The sequence below is a fragment of the Ochotona princeps genome, chromosome 2, assembly GCF_030435755.1.
Source record: "Ochotona princeps isolate mOchPri1 chromosome 2, mOchPri1.hap1, whole genome shotgun sequence".
NCBI classification, from domain to species: domain Eukaryota; kingdom Metazoa; phylum Chordata; class Mammalia; order Lagomorpha; family Ochotonidae; genus Ochotona; species Ochotona princeps.
The window spans coordinates 5,288,423-5,306,499 of NC_080833.1; the positions used below are offsets into that span (position 1 = coordinate 5,288,423).

At 52.9% G+C, this 18,077-nt stretch overlaps 1 protein-coding gene and 1 pseudogene across 2 annotated transcripts in view; both read left to right on the forward strand.

Moving 5' to 3' along the window:
• Positions 1 to 66: 66 nt before the first annotated feature.
• On the forward strand, positions 67 to 3,295 carry LOC131479643 (basic proline-rich protein-like; annotated as a pseudogene).
• A 1,746-nt stretch (positions 3,296 to 5,041) lies between these two features.
• The window catches only part of SLC25A33 (solute carrier family 25 member 33), a 64,451-nt gene continuing 51,415 nt past the window's right edge, over positions 5,042 to 18,077 (forward strand). Inside the window, exons 1-5 of one of the 2 annotated variants that reach the window (XR_009246834.1) lie at positions 5,042 to 5,169; positions 5,944 to 6,044; positions 9,737 to 9,803; positions 11,552 to 11,832; positions 13,673 to 13,940. Coding sequence is in view for 1 of the 2 variants with exons in the window: in XM_058674862.1 (XP_058530845.1) it covers positions 5,057 to 5,169; positions 5,944 to 6,044; positions 9,737 to 9,803; positions 11,552 to 11,832; positions 13,673 to 13,875 (765 nt within the window). In the remaining variant the exon portion in view is untranslated. Of the gene's footprint in view, positions 5,170 to 5,943; positions 6,045 to 9,736; positions 9,804 to 11,551; positions 11,833 to 13,672; positions 14,133 to 18,077 lie in introns of those variants that run through there. The other variant, XM_058674862.1, reaches the window with a different exon arrangement.

Sequence of the window (18,077 nt, forward strand, 5' to 3'; positions counted from 1 at the left end):
CATAGGCACAGTTCCAAGGGAACAGTGATGTTTCCTTTGCTCCTCTGCTTCTCTCCAGGACCTCCCCCTCCCTCCCCTCCAGGACCTCCCCCTCCCTCCCCTCCAGGACCTCCTTCTCCCTCCCCTCCAGGACCTCCTTCTCCCTCCCCTCCAGGACCTCCCCCTCCAGGACCTCCTTCTCCCTCCCTCCCCTCCAGGACCTCCCCCTCCCTCCCCTCCAGGACCTCCCCTCCAGGACCTCCCCCTCCCTCCCCTCCAGGACCACCTTCTCCCTCCCCTCCAGGACCTCCCCTCCCTCCCCTCCAGGACCTCCCCTCCCTCCCCTCCAGGGCCTCCCCTCCCTCCCCTCCAGGACCTCCTTCTCCCTCCCCTCCAGGACCTCCCCCTCCAGGACCTCCTTCTCCCTCCCTCCCCTCCAGGACCTCCCCCTCCCTCCCCTCCAGGACCTCCCCCTCCCTCCCCTCCAGGACCTCCTTCTCCCTCCCCACCAGGACCTCCCCTCCCTCCCCTCCAGGGCCTCCCCTCCCTCCCCTCCAGGACCTCCTTCTCCCTCCCCTCCAGGACCTCCCCTCCCTCCCCTCCAGGACTTAGCGTGCAAAAAAGAAAATGATCTCTTTATTTTTTTTTAAATAGAACAGAATTTCTTTTTATTGACAGAACAGATTTTCTGTGTCCCATAGGCACAGTTCCAAGGGAACAGTGATGTTTCCTTTGCTCCTCTGCTTCCCTCCAGGACCTCCCCCTCCCTCCCCTCCAGGACCTCCTTCTCCCTCCCCTCCAGGACCTCCCCCTCCAGGACCTCCTTCTCCCTCCCTCCCCTCCAGGACCTCCCCCTCCCTCCCCTCCAGGACCTCCCCCTCCCTCCCCTCCAGGACCTCCTTCTCCCTCCCAGGGCCTCCCCTCCCTCCCCTCCAGGACCTCCTTCTCCCTCCCCTCCAGGACCTCCCCCTCCAGGACCTCCTTCTCCCTCCCTCCCCTCCAGGACCTCCCCCTCCCTCCCCTCCAGGACCTCCCCCTCCCTCCCCTCCAGGACCTCCCCCTCCCTCCCCTCCAGGACCTCCTTCTCCCTGCCCTCCAGGACCTCCCCTCCCTCCCCTCCAGCACCTCCCCTCCCTCCCCTCCAGGACCTCCTTCTCCCTCCCCTCCAGGACCTCCCCTCCAGGGCCTCCCCTCCCTCCCCTCCAGGACCTCCTTCTCCCTCCCCTCCAGGACCTCCCCTCCAGGACCTCCCCTCCCTCCCCTCCAGGACCTCCCTTCCCTCCCCTCCAGGGCCTCCCCTCCCTCCCCTCCAGGACCTCCCCCTCCCTCCTCTCCAGGACCTCCCCTCCCTCCCCTCCAGGACCTCCCCCTCCCTCCCCTCCAGGACCTCCCCTCCAAGACCTCTTCTCCAGGACCTCCCCTCCCTCCCCTCCAGGACCTCCTTCTCCCTCCCCTCCAGGGCCTCCCCTCCCTCCCCTCCAGGACCTCCTTCTCCCTCCCCTCCAGGACCTCCCCTCCCTCCCCTCCAGGACCTCCTTCTGCCTCCCCTCCAGGACCTCCCCCTCCGTCCCCTCCAGTACCTCCCCTCCCTCCCCTCCAGGACCTCCCCTCCAGGACCTCCCCTCCCTCCCCTCCAGGACCTCCTTCTCCCTCCCCTCCAGAACCTCCTTCTCCCTCCCCTCCAGGACCTCCCCCTCCAGGACCTCCTTCTCCCTCCCTCCCCTCCAGGACCTCCCCCTCCCTCCCCTGCAGGACCTCCCCCTCCCTCCCCTCCAGGACCTCCCCCTCCCTCCCCTCCAGGACCTCCTTCTCCCTCCCCTCCAGGACCTCCCCTCCCTCCCCTCCAGGACCTCCCCTCCCTCCCCTCCAGGGCCTCCCCTCCCTCCCCTCCAGGACCTCCTTCTCCCTCCCCTCCAGGACCTCCCCCTCCAGGACCTCCTTCTCCTTCCCTCCCCTCCAGGACCTCCCCCTCCCTCCCCTCCAGGACCTCCCCCTCCCTCCCCTCCAGGACCTCCTTCTCCCTCCCCTCCAGGACCTCCCCGCCCTCCCCTCCAGGACCTCCCCTCCCTCCCCTCCAGGGCCTCCCCTCCCTCCCCTCCAGGACCTCCTTCTCCCTCCCCTCCAGGACTTCCCCTCCAGGGCCTCCCCTCCCTCCCCTCCAGGACCTCCTTCTCCCTCCCCTCCAGGACCTCCCCTCCAGGACCTCCCCTCCCTCCCCTCCAGGACCTCCTTCTCCCTCCCCTCCAGGACCTCCCCTCCCTCCCCTCCAGGGCCTCCCCTCCCTCCCCTCCAGGACCTCCCCCTCCCTCCTCTCCAGGACCTCCCCTCCCTCCCCTCCAGGACCTCCCCCTCCCTCCCCTCCAGGACCTCCCCTCCAGGACCTCTTCTCCAGGACCTCCCCTCCCTCCCCTCCAGGACCTCCTTCTCCCTCCCCTCCAGGGCCTCCCCTCCCTCCCCTCCAGGACCTCCTTCTCCCCTCCAGGACCTCCCCTCCAGGACCTCCCCTCCCTCCCCTCCAGGACCTACTTCTCCCTCCCCTCCAGGACCTCCCCTCCCTCCCCTCCAGGACCTCCTCTCCGTCCCCTCCAGGGCCTCCCCTCCCTCCCCTCCAGGACTTCCCCCTCCCTCCTCTCCAGGACCTCCCCTCCCTCCCCTCCAGGACCTCCCCCTCCGTCCCCTCCAGTACCTCCCCTCCCTCCCCTCCAGAACCTCCCCTCCAGGACCTCCCCTCCCTCCCCTCCAGGACCTCCTTCTCCCTCCCCTCCAGGACCTCCTTCTCCCTCCCCTCCAGGACCTCCCCCTCCCCTCCAGGACCTCCCCCTCCCTCCCCTCCAGGACCTCCCCCTCCCTCCCCTCCAGGACCTCCCCCTCCCTCCCCTCCAGGACCTCCCCTCCAGGACCTCCCCCTCCCTCCCCTCCAGGACCTTCCCTCCTTCCCCTCCAGGACCTCCCCCTCCTTCCCCTCCAGGACCTCCCCTCCCTCCCCTCCAGGACCTCCCCTCCCTCCCCTCCAGGACCTCCCCTCCCTCCCCACCAGGACCTCCCCTCCCTCCCCACCAGGACCTCCCCTCCCTCCCCTCCAGGACCTTCCCTCCTTCCCCTCCAGGACCTCCCCCTCCTTCCCCTCCAGGACCTCCCCTCCCTCCCCACCAGGACCTCTCCCTCCCTCCCCTCCAGGACCTCCCCTCCCTCCCCTCCAGGACCTCCCCCTCCCTCCCCTCCAGGACCTCCCCCTCCCTCCCCTCCAGGACCTCCCCCTCCCTCCCCTCGGATCGGTGTAGCATCCCTCCCCCCCTTGCGGCCACTTGGGGAGTGAATCAACGGATGCAAGATCTTCCCCTCTCTCTCTCCTTCTCTCTGTGTATCTGACTTTCCAATAAAAGTTTTAAAAAAGTTCTATTTTCAGATTACACATTGATGCTATGTAGAGGTACCGCTGATTTTTGTATGCTGAGTGTATCCTGCTACCTTGTTAGACATATGTGTCACGGTAATTTTCCTTAGAATTTCAATGTAGAACCATCCTGTCCAGGAACAGAGTTTTACTTTTCCCTTCCCAGTCTAAATACCTTTTCTTGTCTAGTTGTTAGCCTCTTGCTTTTTAGGAAATTATTAGTTTCTTTATTTGAGCATCAGAGAAGGAAGGTCAGTCATTCCATCTCTCCCACGTGCTCACCCTTTCTCTGTCACTCTGCCTTTGTAAATGCTTTAGGAAATGATAAAAATATGGGAGATACCTTAAAATGTTCACGGAAAATGCAATTAATGGATTTTATTTTGTTACAGAAAGATTTTGAAATGTATGTATGTAAGTGGTCTTTTAAAAATTCATGAAAATGCATATCACCAAAAGTACGAATTTCCAATATTTTTGCACCAAAATAAACTTACTATTTAGTTCTATTTTTATTGAATTTAGTGAAATACCCTGGAATATGTAACCACAAGAAAACAAATCAGTTTTAAATCTTGAGATACTAGGTCTCGGCTTTTAAAATGACGTTCTTCCAAACTGTGGAAGTCACTGGGATTTTCTTTTTCTTGTGTCTCTGGAAAGGGCTCCAGGAGGCAGGGCTGCAATAACGTGGAGCAAACCCAGAGAGTTTGGGCCCGTCTCAGACCGCTGGGAGGAAGGAGGGCTCTACTCCCCGGGTCCATTCCTGTGCCAGTGCTCAGCTGCCTTAACAGGATTTTAGTGGCTAGCACAACTCTGAAGCATCTTTGTTGAGTTTTGTTTTGTTCTAAGTTAAATTTATTTATTTGGAAAGGTAGTTACAGAGAACTTCTGTCTTTTGGTTCACTCCCCAGCTGGTCACAGCAGCCAGTGATGGTCCAAGCTTGAAGCCCAAACAGGGTGCTTCATCCGAGTGCCCTATATTGGTGGCAAGGACCCAAACAGTCGAACCATCTTCCATTGCCTTTCTCAGTCCCCATATGGGATTCCTGTGTCACTGGCAGAGGCTTTACCCACTATACCACAAAGCCTCCAACCTAGAACATTTGCTGCTACCTCAACCAGGGAAAAACCTTCTTGAAAATATGTCTGGCAATGGGCCCAGCAGCATGGCCTAGCAGCGGCTAAAGTCCTCACCCTGAACGCGCTGGGATCCCATATGGGTGCAGGTTCTAATCCCAGCAGCCCCACTTCCCATCCAGCTACCTGCTTGTGGCCTGAAAGCAGTCAAGGACGGCCCAGAGCCTTCAGACCCTGCACCCGCGTGGGAGACCTGGAGGAAGTTCCTGGCTCCTGGCTTCAGATCGGCACGGCACTGGCCGTTGTGCTCACTTGGGGAGTGAATCATTGGATGGAAGATCTTCCTCTCTGTCTCTCCTCCTCCATGTATATCTAACTTTGTAATAAAAATAAATAAATCTTAAAAAAAAAAAAAAAAGAAAAGAAAATATGTGTGGTAATGCATTGGAAGCTGTTTCTTCACTGCGAAAATGAAGTCAGCGTCCTAGGGCCGTGTGGTCCGGAAACCTAATCAGTCAGAATTTGGAGTCTCCCAAGAACAAGCGCGGAGTTTTACTTCACTCCATTGGTGCTGGCTTTGCCTCTGGTACATCTTACAGGGCCATGGGTCTTATGAAGATATGTCTCTTATTATTCAGGTCAATCTTGGAGAAGGAGGGACCAAAGTCACTCTTCCGAGGTTTGGGTCCAAATTTGGTTGGAGTGGCACCGTCAAGGTAAGTGGTTACCTCCTCCGAGAGCTCACTGCAAGCCGCCTGCACCGCAGCGTCCTTCCTTAGCGCAGGGGGCCAGCGCTTCGATGGGGCGGGCACGGAGCAGCAGGAACCGCTGGCTGAGTCTCAGTGTAGAAATGAATATGCTGGTGGCCGCTGAGAGTGGGGCTGGTTCCTGGGCACATCCTAAGACCCCTGTCAGATTGCACTGGCGCACGGTCCCCAGGTAATCTGCATGTGCTTGGCGGCACTGACGGAAGCAGGCGGCCAGGCTTCTGGGCTTTCCATGAACCTAGGCCCTCAGTTTTGGGCACAGCTTCATTCTGTGTGAACAGAGCCGATACCCTAGTGCAGTAGCCACCAGCCACGCACATCTATTTAAAGGAGCTAGAATCTAAGATTCTATACACTGTCTAAAACAGTTCAAGTTAGAGTTGACATGCTTATGTTGGTGTGCAGCAGAAATGTTATAAAAGCATCCCAAAGTCGTGCTATGTATATTGGGACGTAAAGGATTAGCCCGTCTCCAAAAGGGGGAATTTAAGGATTGTCACAGGGCCAGCTCCCTGGACTAGTTATGACAGGGTGATTGCTGGAGGGGCAGAATAGGGTTTCTTGGAGGAAGCTGTGGCAGGTGCAGGTGAGGTCGAGCTTGTGGTTGCATGTCACCTTCTTTCCCATCAAATTGTCCTGAATTTCTCAACAGGTTTAGAGGGATGTGTGTATTTTTTCACGCCGTGGTGATTTCCTTATAGCTTTCTCTCTTTGTTCTAACAGGGCTGTGTACTTTGCATGTTACTCCAAAGCCAAAGAGACACTTAATGGCATTTTCGTGCCTAATAGCAATATTGTGCATATTTTCTCAGCTGGCTCTGCAGGTATGTTACCCTAGTGAGTGAGAGAAGATGTTCTGACTTTCTTAAGCATGTGGTGTTGTTTCTTTTTTTTCCAGAAATTGAGGGCTTACCTCCTTGCTTTTCTTAAGCTTCGTGCCGGGACTGATGGAATGAGTCCGAGAGCACCGTGTGCCTCAATCCCCTGTTCTCTGTTTCCCCTCAAACTTGACAGTCACACGCACACTGTTGGTTAGGATTGTGCTTCTTGAACAAGATGATGAATGTGTCTTGCAGCCAGGTCAGTTTCCCTGTTGCATTATTTCCTGAAACCAGATCTGCTTTCTTGGTCACACTCCATGGAGCCCAGCACACCCTATTAGAGCTGTGGTCTGTCCTTAATAACTAGCTTGTACAGCCAGGGCTCAGGGCTGGCAATGGACTTTTTTTTTTTTTTAAGAGTTATTTATTTGAAAGAGTAACAGAGAGACAGCCTCTGGTTCACTTCTCAAACGACCTGAACAGCCAGGGCGAGGCCACACTGAACTCTGTCTGACAGGTGCTCAAGTATCCAGTCCATCATCTGCCAACTCCTAGGCATGCTCTAGGGAGTGGAAATGGAGTAGCTGGGACTCAAACCAGCTCTCCGATGTGGAATGTGGGAGTTCCAAGCAGCAGCCTAACCCGCTGTGCCACTGTACCCATCGCAGCAAAGGACTTTTGTTTTGTTTTTTAAAATGTTTATTTTACTTACTTGAAAGGCAGAGTTACAGAGAGAGGAGGGAGAGATGAGAGATTCTAATCTGCTAGTTCATTCCTCAAACGGCCACAGTGCCCAGTGCTGGGCCAGGGCAGAGCCAGGAATTGGAATGCCATCTGTGTCTAATGTGTGTGGCAGAGACCCAACGTTCACTACTTTCCCTGGGGCATTTGCAGGGAATAGCTAAGGCTTGAACCAGCACTCCGGTGTGGGATGTGAGTGTCCTAACCCACTGTACCGCTACTCCAGCCCCAGGAATTGAGTTTTTTCCCAGTAGGAGCAGTGACAACTTTGAGAGCTTATATATGTTTTGAAGAAGTCATTTCACTTAATAGAAAAAATATAAGCAAGATTTTTTTTTAAAGATTTATATTTTTTACTTGAAAGGTGGAGTTAGAAGCAAGAGATATATTTATCCACTGGTTCACTCCCAAATAACCTCGGCAGCTGGGGCTGAGCCAGGCCGAAACCAGGAGCTTCATGTGGGTCTTAACCGAGTTGACAGGAACGCAAACACATTGAATTAGAAGTGGGCAACTGGAATGTGAACCAGCATCCACACAGGATGCCAGCATTGCAGATGACGACTTTACTCACTGTGCCACGAAGCTGCCCCTCATAGCAGGACTTTTTGCTATGAAGTATTTACAAATATCATGGGCTTGTAAATTGGGTAAGGTAAGCTTTTGCCTTGTTTTTTTTTTCCTTACTCATAAGTTTAAGGCATTTTCGCCTTGTTTTTTAAAAGGTAGAAAGGAAGATAGCTCTCCCCCTGCTGGTTCACTCCCCCAAATGCCCACTGTAACTAGGGTTGGATCAGGCTAAAGGCGGAAGTCTGAAATTCCACCCAGGTCTGCCACGTTGGAAGCAGGAACTCAAGTGCTTGAGGTACCAGCTGCTCCCTGCCAGCGCATGGGATCAGAGGCGGAGCCAGCACTCCCTCTGCAGTGTGGATGCAGCCTCCCACATGGCTTCTTAACTCCTGCTCCAACTACCTTTTCCTTCTTTCTTTTTCTTTTAGATTTATTTATGTATTGATTTATTTATTTATTTGAAAGGCAGAGTTAGAGACTGAGAGAAGGAAAGACAGAAAGATCTTCAGTCCACTAGTTCACTCCCTAAACAGCCAGAACGGTTGTGGAGCCTTCCTCCTGGCTCCCAAGGTGGGTGCAGGGGCCCAAGCATGGAGCCGTCTGCTGCTGCGTTCCCCCAGGCCCACCGCAGGGAGCTGCGTCCAAGGTGCGGAAGCCGGGACTCATCGTTACCGATATGCGGTGCACACTTGATCCCACTACACCGCACTACACAGTGCCAGCCCCTCCAATTGTCTTCCCTTGGGGAGTTTTATGTTGGTTTAAATACAAGAGTACTTTAGAGAACTTACTTAAATGTATTGTATTTCCTGAAAATTTTCTTCTGTCTGCCTAATTATGATGTATATACATCAGTTTTGTCTACCTTTGTTACTCCAAGTAAAATTACAAACCATCTGAATGTATCTGAACAGTGAATAAAAAAATTGAATAACCAAAGCTCCTTCACCAAAGGCATTTCTATTTACTGTGGAGATTTCCACGTAGAGTTCCAAAATAAGCTGATCTTTGCTGAACGCCGAAAGTGAGCTAGCCATAAGCTAAAAGCTACTAAGTTTTGTAACTTCAGCAAATTTAACTTCGGAGAAAGCCAGGTTAAATGAGTCTGGTGTTTTCCTAGTATTTAATTCATCTGAAATGATTAGTCAGGTTGTAAAATTTCCAAGTTTGGATTCAGGGAAATGGAGATTTAATTCTATTGTTAATTTAGATAAGGTATCATTTTTAGGTTTGATCATCAATTTTTTAAAAAAACAACTTATCTGTGGGTAAGCCTTGGGGTGCAGGGGTTAAGCTGCCCCTTGGGGTGCCTGCGTCCTCTGCTGGAGTGTCTGGGACCAAGTCCCACCTGTGCTTCAGATCACATTTCCTGCTCATTTGCCTGGGAGGCATCAGATGACTCAAGGTCTTGGGTCTCTGCCACCACGTGAGAAGCCCCAATGGAGTTCCTGGCTCAGCTTGGCCCAGACTGGCGGTTGCAGGAGTTTAGAAAATGAACCAATAGGGAAGATCTCTTTCTGCAGCTTTCCCTCTCGGTGTTTCAAATAAATACATAAGAAATAAATTTATGTTCTGAATCTGAAGCCTGTAAATTGAGTTTTAAGGAGTTTGGGTTCAGGCATTGTGGTACTGCAGGTTAAGCCGTGACTTGGGACCCCCACATCCCACATTGGCGTGCTGGTTTGGACCCTGCCTGCTCTGCTTCCGTTCTGGTTTCCTGCCGATGCGTCTTGGGCAGCCTGCTGTCCCCATGGCCCAGCCCTGACTGCTGTCTTTTGGGGAGTGAGCCAGCTGATGAAAAGTACCACTTTTTTTTTTAAGATTTATTTATTTTTATTACGAAGTCAGATATACAGAGAGGAGGACAGACAGAGAAGAAGATCTTCCATCCGATGATTCACTCCCTAAGTGAGCGCAACAGCCAGTGCTGCGCCGAGCCGAAGCCAGGAGCCAGGAACTTCCTCCAGGTCTCCCACACGGGTGCAGGAACCCAAAGCACTGGGCCGTCCTCGACTGCTTTCCCAGGCCACAAGCAGGGAGCTGGATGGGAAGTGAGGCTGCTGGGATTAGAACCTGCACCCATATGGGATCCCAGCACGTTCAGGGTGAGGACTTTAGCCACTAGACCACGCCGCCAGGCCCAATACTGCTTTCTTGTTCTTGTTCTCCTTAGACTGCCTTTCTAATAGATGAAGTAAATAAACATGAAAAAGACATTTCATATTCATCCTCGAAATCAGATTAACACATGTCGTCAGCACCACCTAGAGGTTGAAAAGACTAGCTGCGGATTTCCTCCTTTCAGAATGTCTGGTAAGATGCAGAGAGCTCTAGGAAGGTTGACCGTACAGTAAGGACTCTGTTGCTTTGGTTTTGTCTTCCAGCTTTTATCACAAATTCCTTAATGAATCCTATATGGATGGTTAAAACCCGGATGCAGCTAGAGCGGAAGTAAGTCTCTGATGTCTTCTGATGTTCTTTCCTGGGGTCTCTTTCCTCCCCGGGCCCAGCTGTGGACAGGTGCCTGGGGTCCTTAGCCCTTGGTTTTGAGAGCTGAGCTGCAGCATGTCGAGAGAAAGGGAGCAAGGTAAGAAGCCAGGAGGCTCCTGTCATTGTCTCCCCTCAGGTGGCCGGCAGGTGTCTCTCGGACCTTGACCCGTGTGAGGGCTGTGGGCTCCTGTCTGGGCTCTTTAATGATGCCAGGAAGAGAACAGTGAGTGCCCTCAGGCCCGGGAGGGCTTGCGAACATGGCGATACCTCGCACTGGGTTTCTGTTCTGAAACTCACCAGAACTTCTCTCTTTATTTCTCTCTTTTTCTTTTTTTTTCTTTCCTTTCTCTCTCTTTCTCTCTCATTTACCTTCTTTTCTATTTATTTGAAAAGTTGAGTTACAGAGAGCAAGAAATACCAAGAGCCCTTTCAGGTGCTGGGAACTCACTCCTGGTCTCCCGAGTACCTCAGCCATCCCCGCTGCCGCCCTTGGTGCACATGGGCGGGAAGCTGCTACTCCAGGGTGGGCTGTGCTGCCCACCGCCTCAATTACACACCCCTGGAGATACTGCTAGTTACTGCAGGTTAACTTGGTGCTCTTCAGTATCCGTAGCCCTGCCAACAAAGGCCGTCTCACGCAAGGGTCAGTATGCCAAGCAGGAAGAGCCACGTGCTGCAGGTTTTAAGCGTGGTTGGACTTCGTATGAAAGGTTGTTCCAGCTAGGGTGTGAGAACTGCCTCTGGGAAGACCTGAGGAGGAAGGGAGAGGGGCCAGTTCAGACAAGCCTGCAGGGTCCCCGGTGTGCACAGTGACCAGGGGAAACACCACGGCCACTCAATGGGTACAAGCTGCCTGGGGCCAGGGAGGAACACCTCGCGTCTGCACATGACACAGAGTGTTGTCATAGCCTACTCTGTGATCATAATTTTACAAATTTAGAAATAACAGAGCTAGAATGGAACATTCGGAGACAAGAAGGACAAGACTGAGAAAGCACAGCCAGGCATTTTGGTCCTGTGGTTAGGATGTCCGCATCCCAGCAGCAGCGGCCGAGTCTGTCCCAGCTGCTGCTGCTCCCAGCTTCCTGCTCACATTGGCCTGGGGGAGCTCGTGCCTTGGGCCTGCCCTGGCCGGGTTTCCAGCTGCAGCCCAGTCCTGCCTGTTGAGTACATTGGGGAATGAATCTGTGGGCAGGAATAGTGTCTCAATGAATGAATGAAAAAGAAAGAGCACCTTTATTTTAATCTGTCAGAATCTTTGGTGAGTTTTTGTACAGCATTTTTACATCATAATTGTAATTACACTTCATTCATGCTTTTGTCGGGCTGCCAGCACAAGGCAGTTGTCTGTCGCTGCCGTGGTGGTCACTGTAATCTCGTATGTGAACTTGAGGCTTCTTGTCTCCTCCTGTGTTTAGACGTTTGGATCGTTCTGACAATGTTACGGTTCCATTTCCTCTGGGAGGAACATCGTGGTCCATCTAGCTCTTTTTAGGTCAAAGGCTGTGAACCTATTTTGATGACCCCTGACACAGATGTCCATCCATTGGGCCTGTCGGGTGGCCCCGCTCACAGGCCTGGCCTCCCAGTGGCCAGGCTCACTGAGCACAGCACCCGGAAGATGTGGCCATCCAGCCTGTGACTGTGCATGTGCTTGGTGCCACTCTCGCAAGCTGGCGCTGCTGCTGACCTGTCCTTCCTCCCTGCAGAGTGAGGGGCTCCAAGCAGAGGGGCACCCTGCAGTGCGCACGCCACGTGTACCAGACCGAAGGCATCCGGGGCTTCTACCGAGGACTGACCGCCTCATACGCCGGCATTTCAGAGACCATCATCTGTTTTGCTATTTATGAAAGTTTGAAGAAGTATCTGAAAGAAACTCCCTTAGCCTCCTCCGCAAACGGAACTGAGAAAAATTCCACAAGTTTTCTTGGACTTATGGCAGCTGCTGCTTTCTCCAAAGGATGCGCTTCCTGTATTGCCTACCCGCACGGTACGGTGTGCCCTCCCCTGCCTGGGCGGTCAGCGGTGACCACCTCTGGTGCATGTCACCTGGCTGGATGCTCGGGACCGGGGTGTTTCCAGTGACCTGCTTAGACTTGACCACTTGAGCATTCCAAATCCCAAATCCAAAATGTTTGAGCGTCATGTTTTTGCTCAGAACATTTCTGATTTTCCAATTGTGGTTGTGGAAAAAAGATTTTCCGCCTCCTCCTGCAGGTCAGGGGCGCATGACTGAGTGAACTGCGTGTCAGCCCACAGAGCTGCAGTGCAGGGGTGCTGTGCACAGTGTGGGAGCCCTGCCTCAGTCCTGGCTGCTGGTGCTCGGGCTGCCGTGCACAGTGTGGGAGCCCTGCCTCAGTCCTGGCTGCTGGTGCTCGGGCTGCTGTGCACAGTATGGCCCTGCCGAGCACAGCGTCCCCACTCTCGGGGAAGCCAGGAGCCTGCATTTCTTTAAAATTCCTTGATTCACAAAAGTGATGCAGAGACAAACTTGGAAACAACATAGCATCCACCTGGACTGGCTGCTGAGTAAGCTTCTGGACTAAGTTTAGTTATTCATTTATTTTCCAAATATGTATTTATTTTACTTGAAAGAGTCACAGAGAGAGGAAGAGACAGAAAGATCTTCCATCTGCAGCTTACACCCTACATGGTCACATGATCTGAGCTGGACTGATCTAAGCTGGGAGCCAGGAGCCTCTTCCCGGTCTCCCACGCGAGTTCAGGGTCCCAAGGCCTTGGGGCCATCCTCGACTGCTTTCCCAGGCCACAAGCAGGGAGCTGGATGGGAAGTGGAGCTGCCTGGGTCTGGTACAATGACTCGGTAGCTAAATCCTCACCTTGCATCCCCCAGGATTCCATATGGACGCCTGTTCGTGTCCCAGCTGCTCCATTTCCCATCCAGCTCCCTGCTTGTAGTCTGGGAAAGCAGTAGAAAATGGCCCAAGGCTTTGGGTCCCTGCATCCACATGGGAAACCCAGAAGAGGCCCTTGCTCCTGGCTTCAGATCAGCTCAGTCCGGCCATTGCAACCACTTGGGGAGTGAATCTGCGGACTGAAGATCTTTCTGTCTGTCTCTCCTCTCTGTAAATCTGCCTTTCCAATAAAAATAATTTTTTTAAAGGAATTGGACCTGCCAGAACTCAAACCTGCATCCCTATGCAATCACCAGCACTGCAACAGATGAGTAACATGATATGCCAGCCCTCAATTAAGTTTATTAATTAATTTGGCAGAGAAGGAGCTCCCATTTGCCACTTGACTTCCCAAAGCCAGAGGCTGGGAACTGAAGTCACGTCTTCCCACAGATGGCAGGAGTCTGTTGGCAGGCAGCGGGGGTCAGGCTTGAAACTGGGACTTGAACCCGGACTGTGCTTTGCAAGAATCTTAACTGGCACCAGGCCAAACACCTGCCGCTGTTCTTAATTATAAAATTACTACTACAGTGACCTACTGTGAAAAAAGAGAAAAGCTCAGTTCATTGTGCCATGGAGAGCAGGTGTTGTGAGAAGCTGCTGCTCCGTCTGCTGTGACCAGTGCACAGGGTCAGCTGAGGCAGGAACAGATCCCCGGTCTCCGTGCGTGCTGGGCAGAGGCTGAGACAGGAGGCACGGGTGGGGAGCAGGAAGGGCTCCGGGGGTGGCTGGTCGGGGAGACAGGACGGTCCCAGCAGTATGTGACTTCCCCACACCTCCGACTCTGAGACCGCCCTGTCACATAAAACTGAGAGGACAGGCAGGCAGTCCCTTGGCAGTGGGTCCTGTGAGCTCGCTGTCCTTTCAGTGCCCACCGTAACTCAAGGCATGAAGTGGATGCTTGTGTCCCCACAGAGGTCATCAGGACACGGCTCCGGGAGGAAGGCACCAAGTACCAGACATTCGTGCAGACGGCGCGCCTGGTGTTCCGGGAGGAGGGCTACCTCGCCTTCTACCGAGGGCTCTTCGCCCAGCTCATCCGGCAGATCCCGAACACGGCCATTGTGCTGTCCACCTACGAGCTCATCGTCTACCTGCTAGAGGACCGCACCCAGTAGCAGGCCCCAGAGCTGCACTCAGCATGACGCAAGCAGACGAACTCGAGAGCCTTTTCCCCACTGATGTTTAGAATGTTTGACTGAAACCAGCCATAAAGTAACTGGCTCGTATCGCCTCCTGGACATTTCCTTTTGGATTCATGCTTTCTGGAAGGTTTAAATTCATTAACATTAATAGTTAATTATAACTTTTTTTTAACTTAAGAGAATTCAGGATTAAACAGTAACTAAATTAAATCATGCTATTTAATTTAAGTCTATATTTTTGGTTGTGTCCTCTTTTATGCATATGGTACTATAAACAAGCTGTGGACTTATGTATTTCCACAAAACATGGCCAAGAACTGCAGAGAAAACAATAAAAGTTGAAATGCAAATTGCTTTCTAATCTGACTTACAGGTCTTTTGCCGGTGGGACAGGACCAACTTCCCAGCTCTCTTCCTCCAAATTTTCCACATAGATTACTGATCTGTTTTTGGGGATGCTAATAAGAAACAAACTTTCTGAAAACATACTTTATTTGAAAGGCAGAGTGACTGGGAAAGAACTTGTTTGAAAAGCAGATTGATGGGCCTGGCATGGTGGCTCAGTTGGCTGACCTCCCCCTTCAAGCGCAGGCTTCCCATATGGGCACCTGTTCATGTCCCAAGTGCTTCACTTCCCATCCAGCTCCCTGCTTGCGGCCTGGGAAAGCAATTGACGATAGCCCAAAGCCTTGGGACCCTGCACCCATGGGAGACCAGGAAGAAGCTCCTGGTTCCTGGCTTCAGATCTGCTCAGCTCTGGCTATTGCGGCCACTTGAGCCAGCAGATAGATCTTTATCTCCTTTTCTCTAAATCTGCCTTTCCAATAAAAATTAAAATAAAAAAAAATAAGTAAAACAGTGACAGCGAGGACATCTTTCATCCTCTGAGACACTCCTGTGTCTGGGCCAAGCCCAAAGCCAGGAGCCAGAAATGACTTCTGGGTTTCCCCTGTGGATACGGGAGTCCAAGTACTTGAGCCATCTTGTACTGCTTTTCCAGGCACATTAGGAGGAAGCTGGATCAGAAACAGAGGGACTGGGATTTTTTTTTTCCCAAGATTGATTTATTTTCACTGGAAAGTCAGATTTACAGAGAGAAGAGACAAAGAGAAAGATCTTCTGTCTGCTGATTCACTCCCCTAGTGGCTGCAACAGCCAGAGCTGAGCCAATACAAAGCCAGGAACTTTTTCCAGGTCTCCCATGCAAGTACAGGGTCCCAAGTCCTTGGCTGTCCTTGACTGCTTTCCCAGGCCACAGGCAGGGAGCTGGGTGGGAAGTAGGGCAGCCGGAACACCAACCGATGTCCACGTGGGATTCCAGCATGCAAGGCGAGGACTCCAGCCAGTAGGGTATCGTGCTGGGCCCGGAGCTGGGATTTGAACTGCAGTTCCTACAGAGTGCAGGCGTCCCAAATGACTTTACTATGCCACAAACCAGGCCACCTTTGACAATAAATATTTTTAAGCTACAAGCATCTTCCTAGAGTTAACTTCTTTTTCCCTGTTGGAACCAAAGGCAGGAGCTTTTTCTTTTCTATTTTTTTTTTCTTTCTTTTTTTGAATGACGTTTACACAGTTGATCCGGGTGGGAAGTGTTGAGGATCAGGGGACAGTGGGTGATAACATTGTTTACACATTTTCTTCTTTATGGGGGAGAGGGAGAAACCCACTGTGGAGCATCTTCTGAAGGTTCTGCTCATGTGCTTTCGATAGTTCTGAGATGCTGCTGATACCATTGCTCCAAGGATGAGAAAATCCTTCAATCCTTCCAAGGTCGATTGGCTGTCCTAGTCCACCTCCGAATCTTCATTAACCCAGAGACTTGCTGTCAAGCTTCACTGGGATAGTTGATCAGTTTGTTCTGCCTTCCATCCTCAGCAAACCAATGGGTGCTGCGGACCAACCCAGCTCTGCCCAATATATGCCCGGCCCCCACATACCACAGGGGGAGCTGCAGCTCCAGTAACCCCCACTGGACTGGCCTCCCCAGCTGTGGTTCCTGTGCATGCCAGCATGTACAGTGGACTAGTCCAGTCTGCCATACATCCCATTGAGATTAACCCAACCAACTCCACTATCCAGAACACACTCATGCCGGTGGGTGCCACTGCCTATCCAGGCAGGCCTGCCCCCAGTCCTGGTTCTCATGCTCACCAGTGAGAGTTGCAGCCCATCAGAGAGGAGCCTACAAGCTCCCCATTGGACCCACTCCCTGTGCCAGATCTTGCACTCTCCACATGGTTCTGCAGTCTGGCTCAACAGGACTTGTCCCCAGTCCTAGCACTTGCCAGCTGATGCTGCAACAAAGCCCAACCCGCCTGCCCTTATTGTGACTCAAGCCTGTACTAGTGGATGCATTCGGTTAGCTCAAGCTGGCTCCTCCTAACCCAGTTCACATGTAGGCCAACAGGTGTTGTAGCCCTGCCCAGCTTGGTGCCCCAGTTCCCGTCACACCAGCATGATCACGTGTGCTGATGGGTGCAGCCGTATAGTCTAGCATGGCCCGTGTCACCTCGGCATTTGCTGGTGGGCGCTGTAGCCTGGCATGGCCCACTCTGCTCCCGTTCCAGCTCTCACGGGCTGCAGCAGGCAGGAGCTTTTAAAATGTATACTTATTTATTTGAAAGGCAGACAGATCTTCCATTTGCTGGTTCACTCCCCAATACGCACAGGAGGCGCCTGCCCCTCAGTCTGGGTCTCCCCAGTGTCTGGCTGGCACCCAGTTACCTGAGCTATCACCTGGTGTCTCATAGGGTGTACGTTTGCGGCAAGTTGGGACGGGAAGCCCAGCAAGGATTCAAACCCAGGCACTCTGATATGGAATGGGTCCATCCCACATGACACCCTCACCACTGCAGCAAATACAGCAGCCTTAAAGAACTCTGTGTCGGGGCCCAGCATGGTAGCCTAGTGGCTAACATCCTCACCTTGAACGCGCTGGGATCCCATGTGAGTGCCGGTTTGCATCCCAGCTGTTCCACTTACCATCCAGCTCCCTGCTTGTGCCCTGGGAAAGCAGGAGAGGACGGCCCAATGCTTTGGGACCCTTCACCCATGTGGGAAACCTGCGAGAAGCTCCTGGCTCCTAGATTCAGATCAGCTCAGCTCTGGACATTGCGGTCACTTGGGCAGATCTCTCTGTCTCTCCTCCTCTCTGTAGATCTGACTTTCCAGCGAAAATAAATAAATCTTTGGCCCGGCACAGTGGCCTAGCAGCTAAAGTCCTCACCTTGAACGCACCAGGATCCCATAGGGCACCACCAGTTCTAATCCTGGTGGCTCCACTTCCCATCCAGCTTCCTGCTTGTGGCCTGGGAAGGCAGTTGAGGACGGCCCAAAGCCTTGGGACCCTGCACCCGCGTGGCGGAACTGGAAGAAGCTCCTGGTTCCCGGCTTCGGATTGGCTCAGCTCCAGCCATTGCACTCATTTGGGGAGTTAACCATCGGACGGAAGATCTTCCTCTGTCTCTCCTCCTCTCTACATATCTGAGTTGGCAATTAAAGTAAATAATCTTGGAAGGAAGGAAGGGAGGGAGGAAGGGAGGAAAGAAAGAGAATGAAAGAAAGAACTACTGTGTTTCCATGACTTTGGTCCTGGATCTGTGGCCCGATGGGTTGCACTTGAGCGGGTGTAAGGACATGGACAGTGCAGCTTGGCCAGCCTTGTAGGTGGATGCAGCGAGCAGTGGCCATGCCCTGTGAGGCCAGCCCTGTGCTGAGTTCTGCCAAGCTGTACCCGGGACTGACTGGTTCATCTAGCCCAACCCCGCCTACTGTGGGGCTGAACCAAGGGAATGGGAGGTTGAAGTTTTTTCTCTACCTTTCAAGGTAGAAAATAAATTATACTGCTTCGTTTTCATTTGATGTTTACCTGCCCACTTCTGCACCAGGCCTTAGAAACTTGAGCATTCCAAGATGCGCCAAGAGCGAGAAGGACACCACACTGAAGGGGATTGCAGGAAGCATGCGAAAGTACCACGTTCACTTTCTCCTCTCCAACACTTAGTCATTGGGTTTAATTATCTTTACATGATGCATAAATTACGGGCCCGCCTTGCACGCCCAGTGCATGCCACGTACTCCGCAGTGTTCAGGTGTTTTCTCATTTAAACCGTGACGGCTCTGGAGGACAGGCAGGCAGGTGGCTGTGTGATCTGCACTATAAGAAAAGCGGC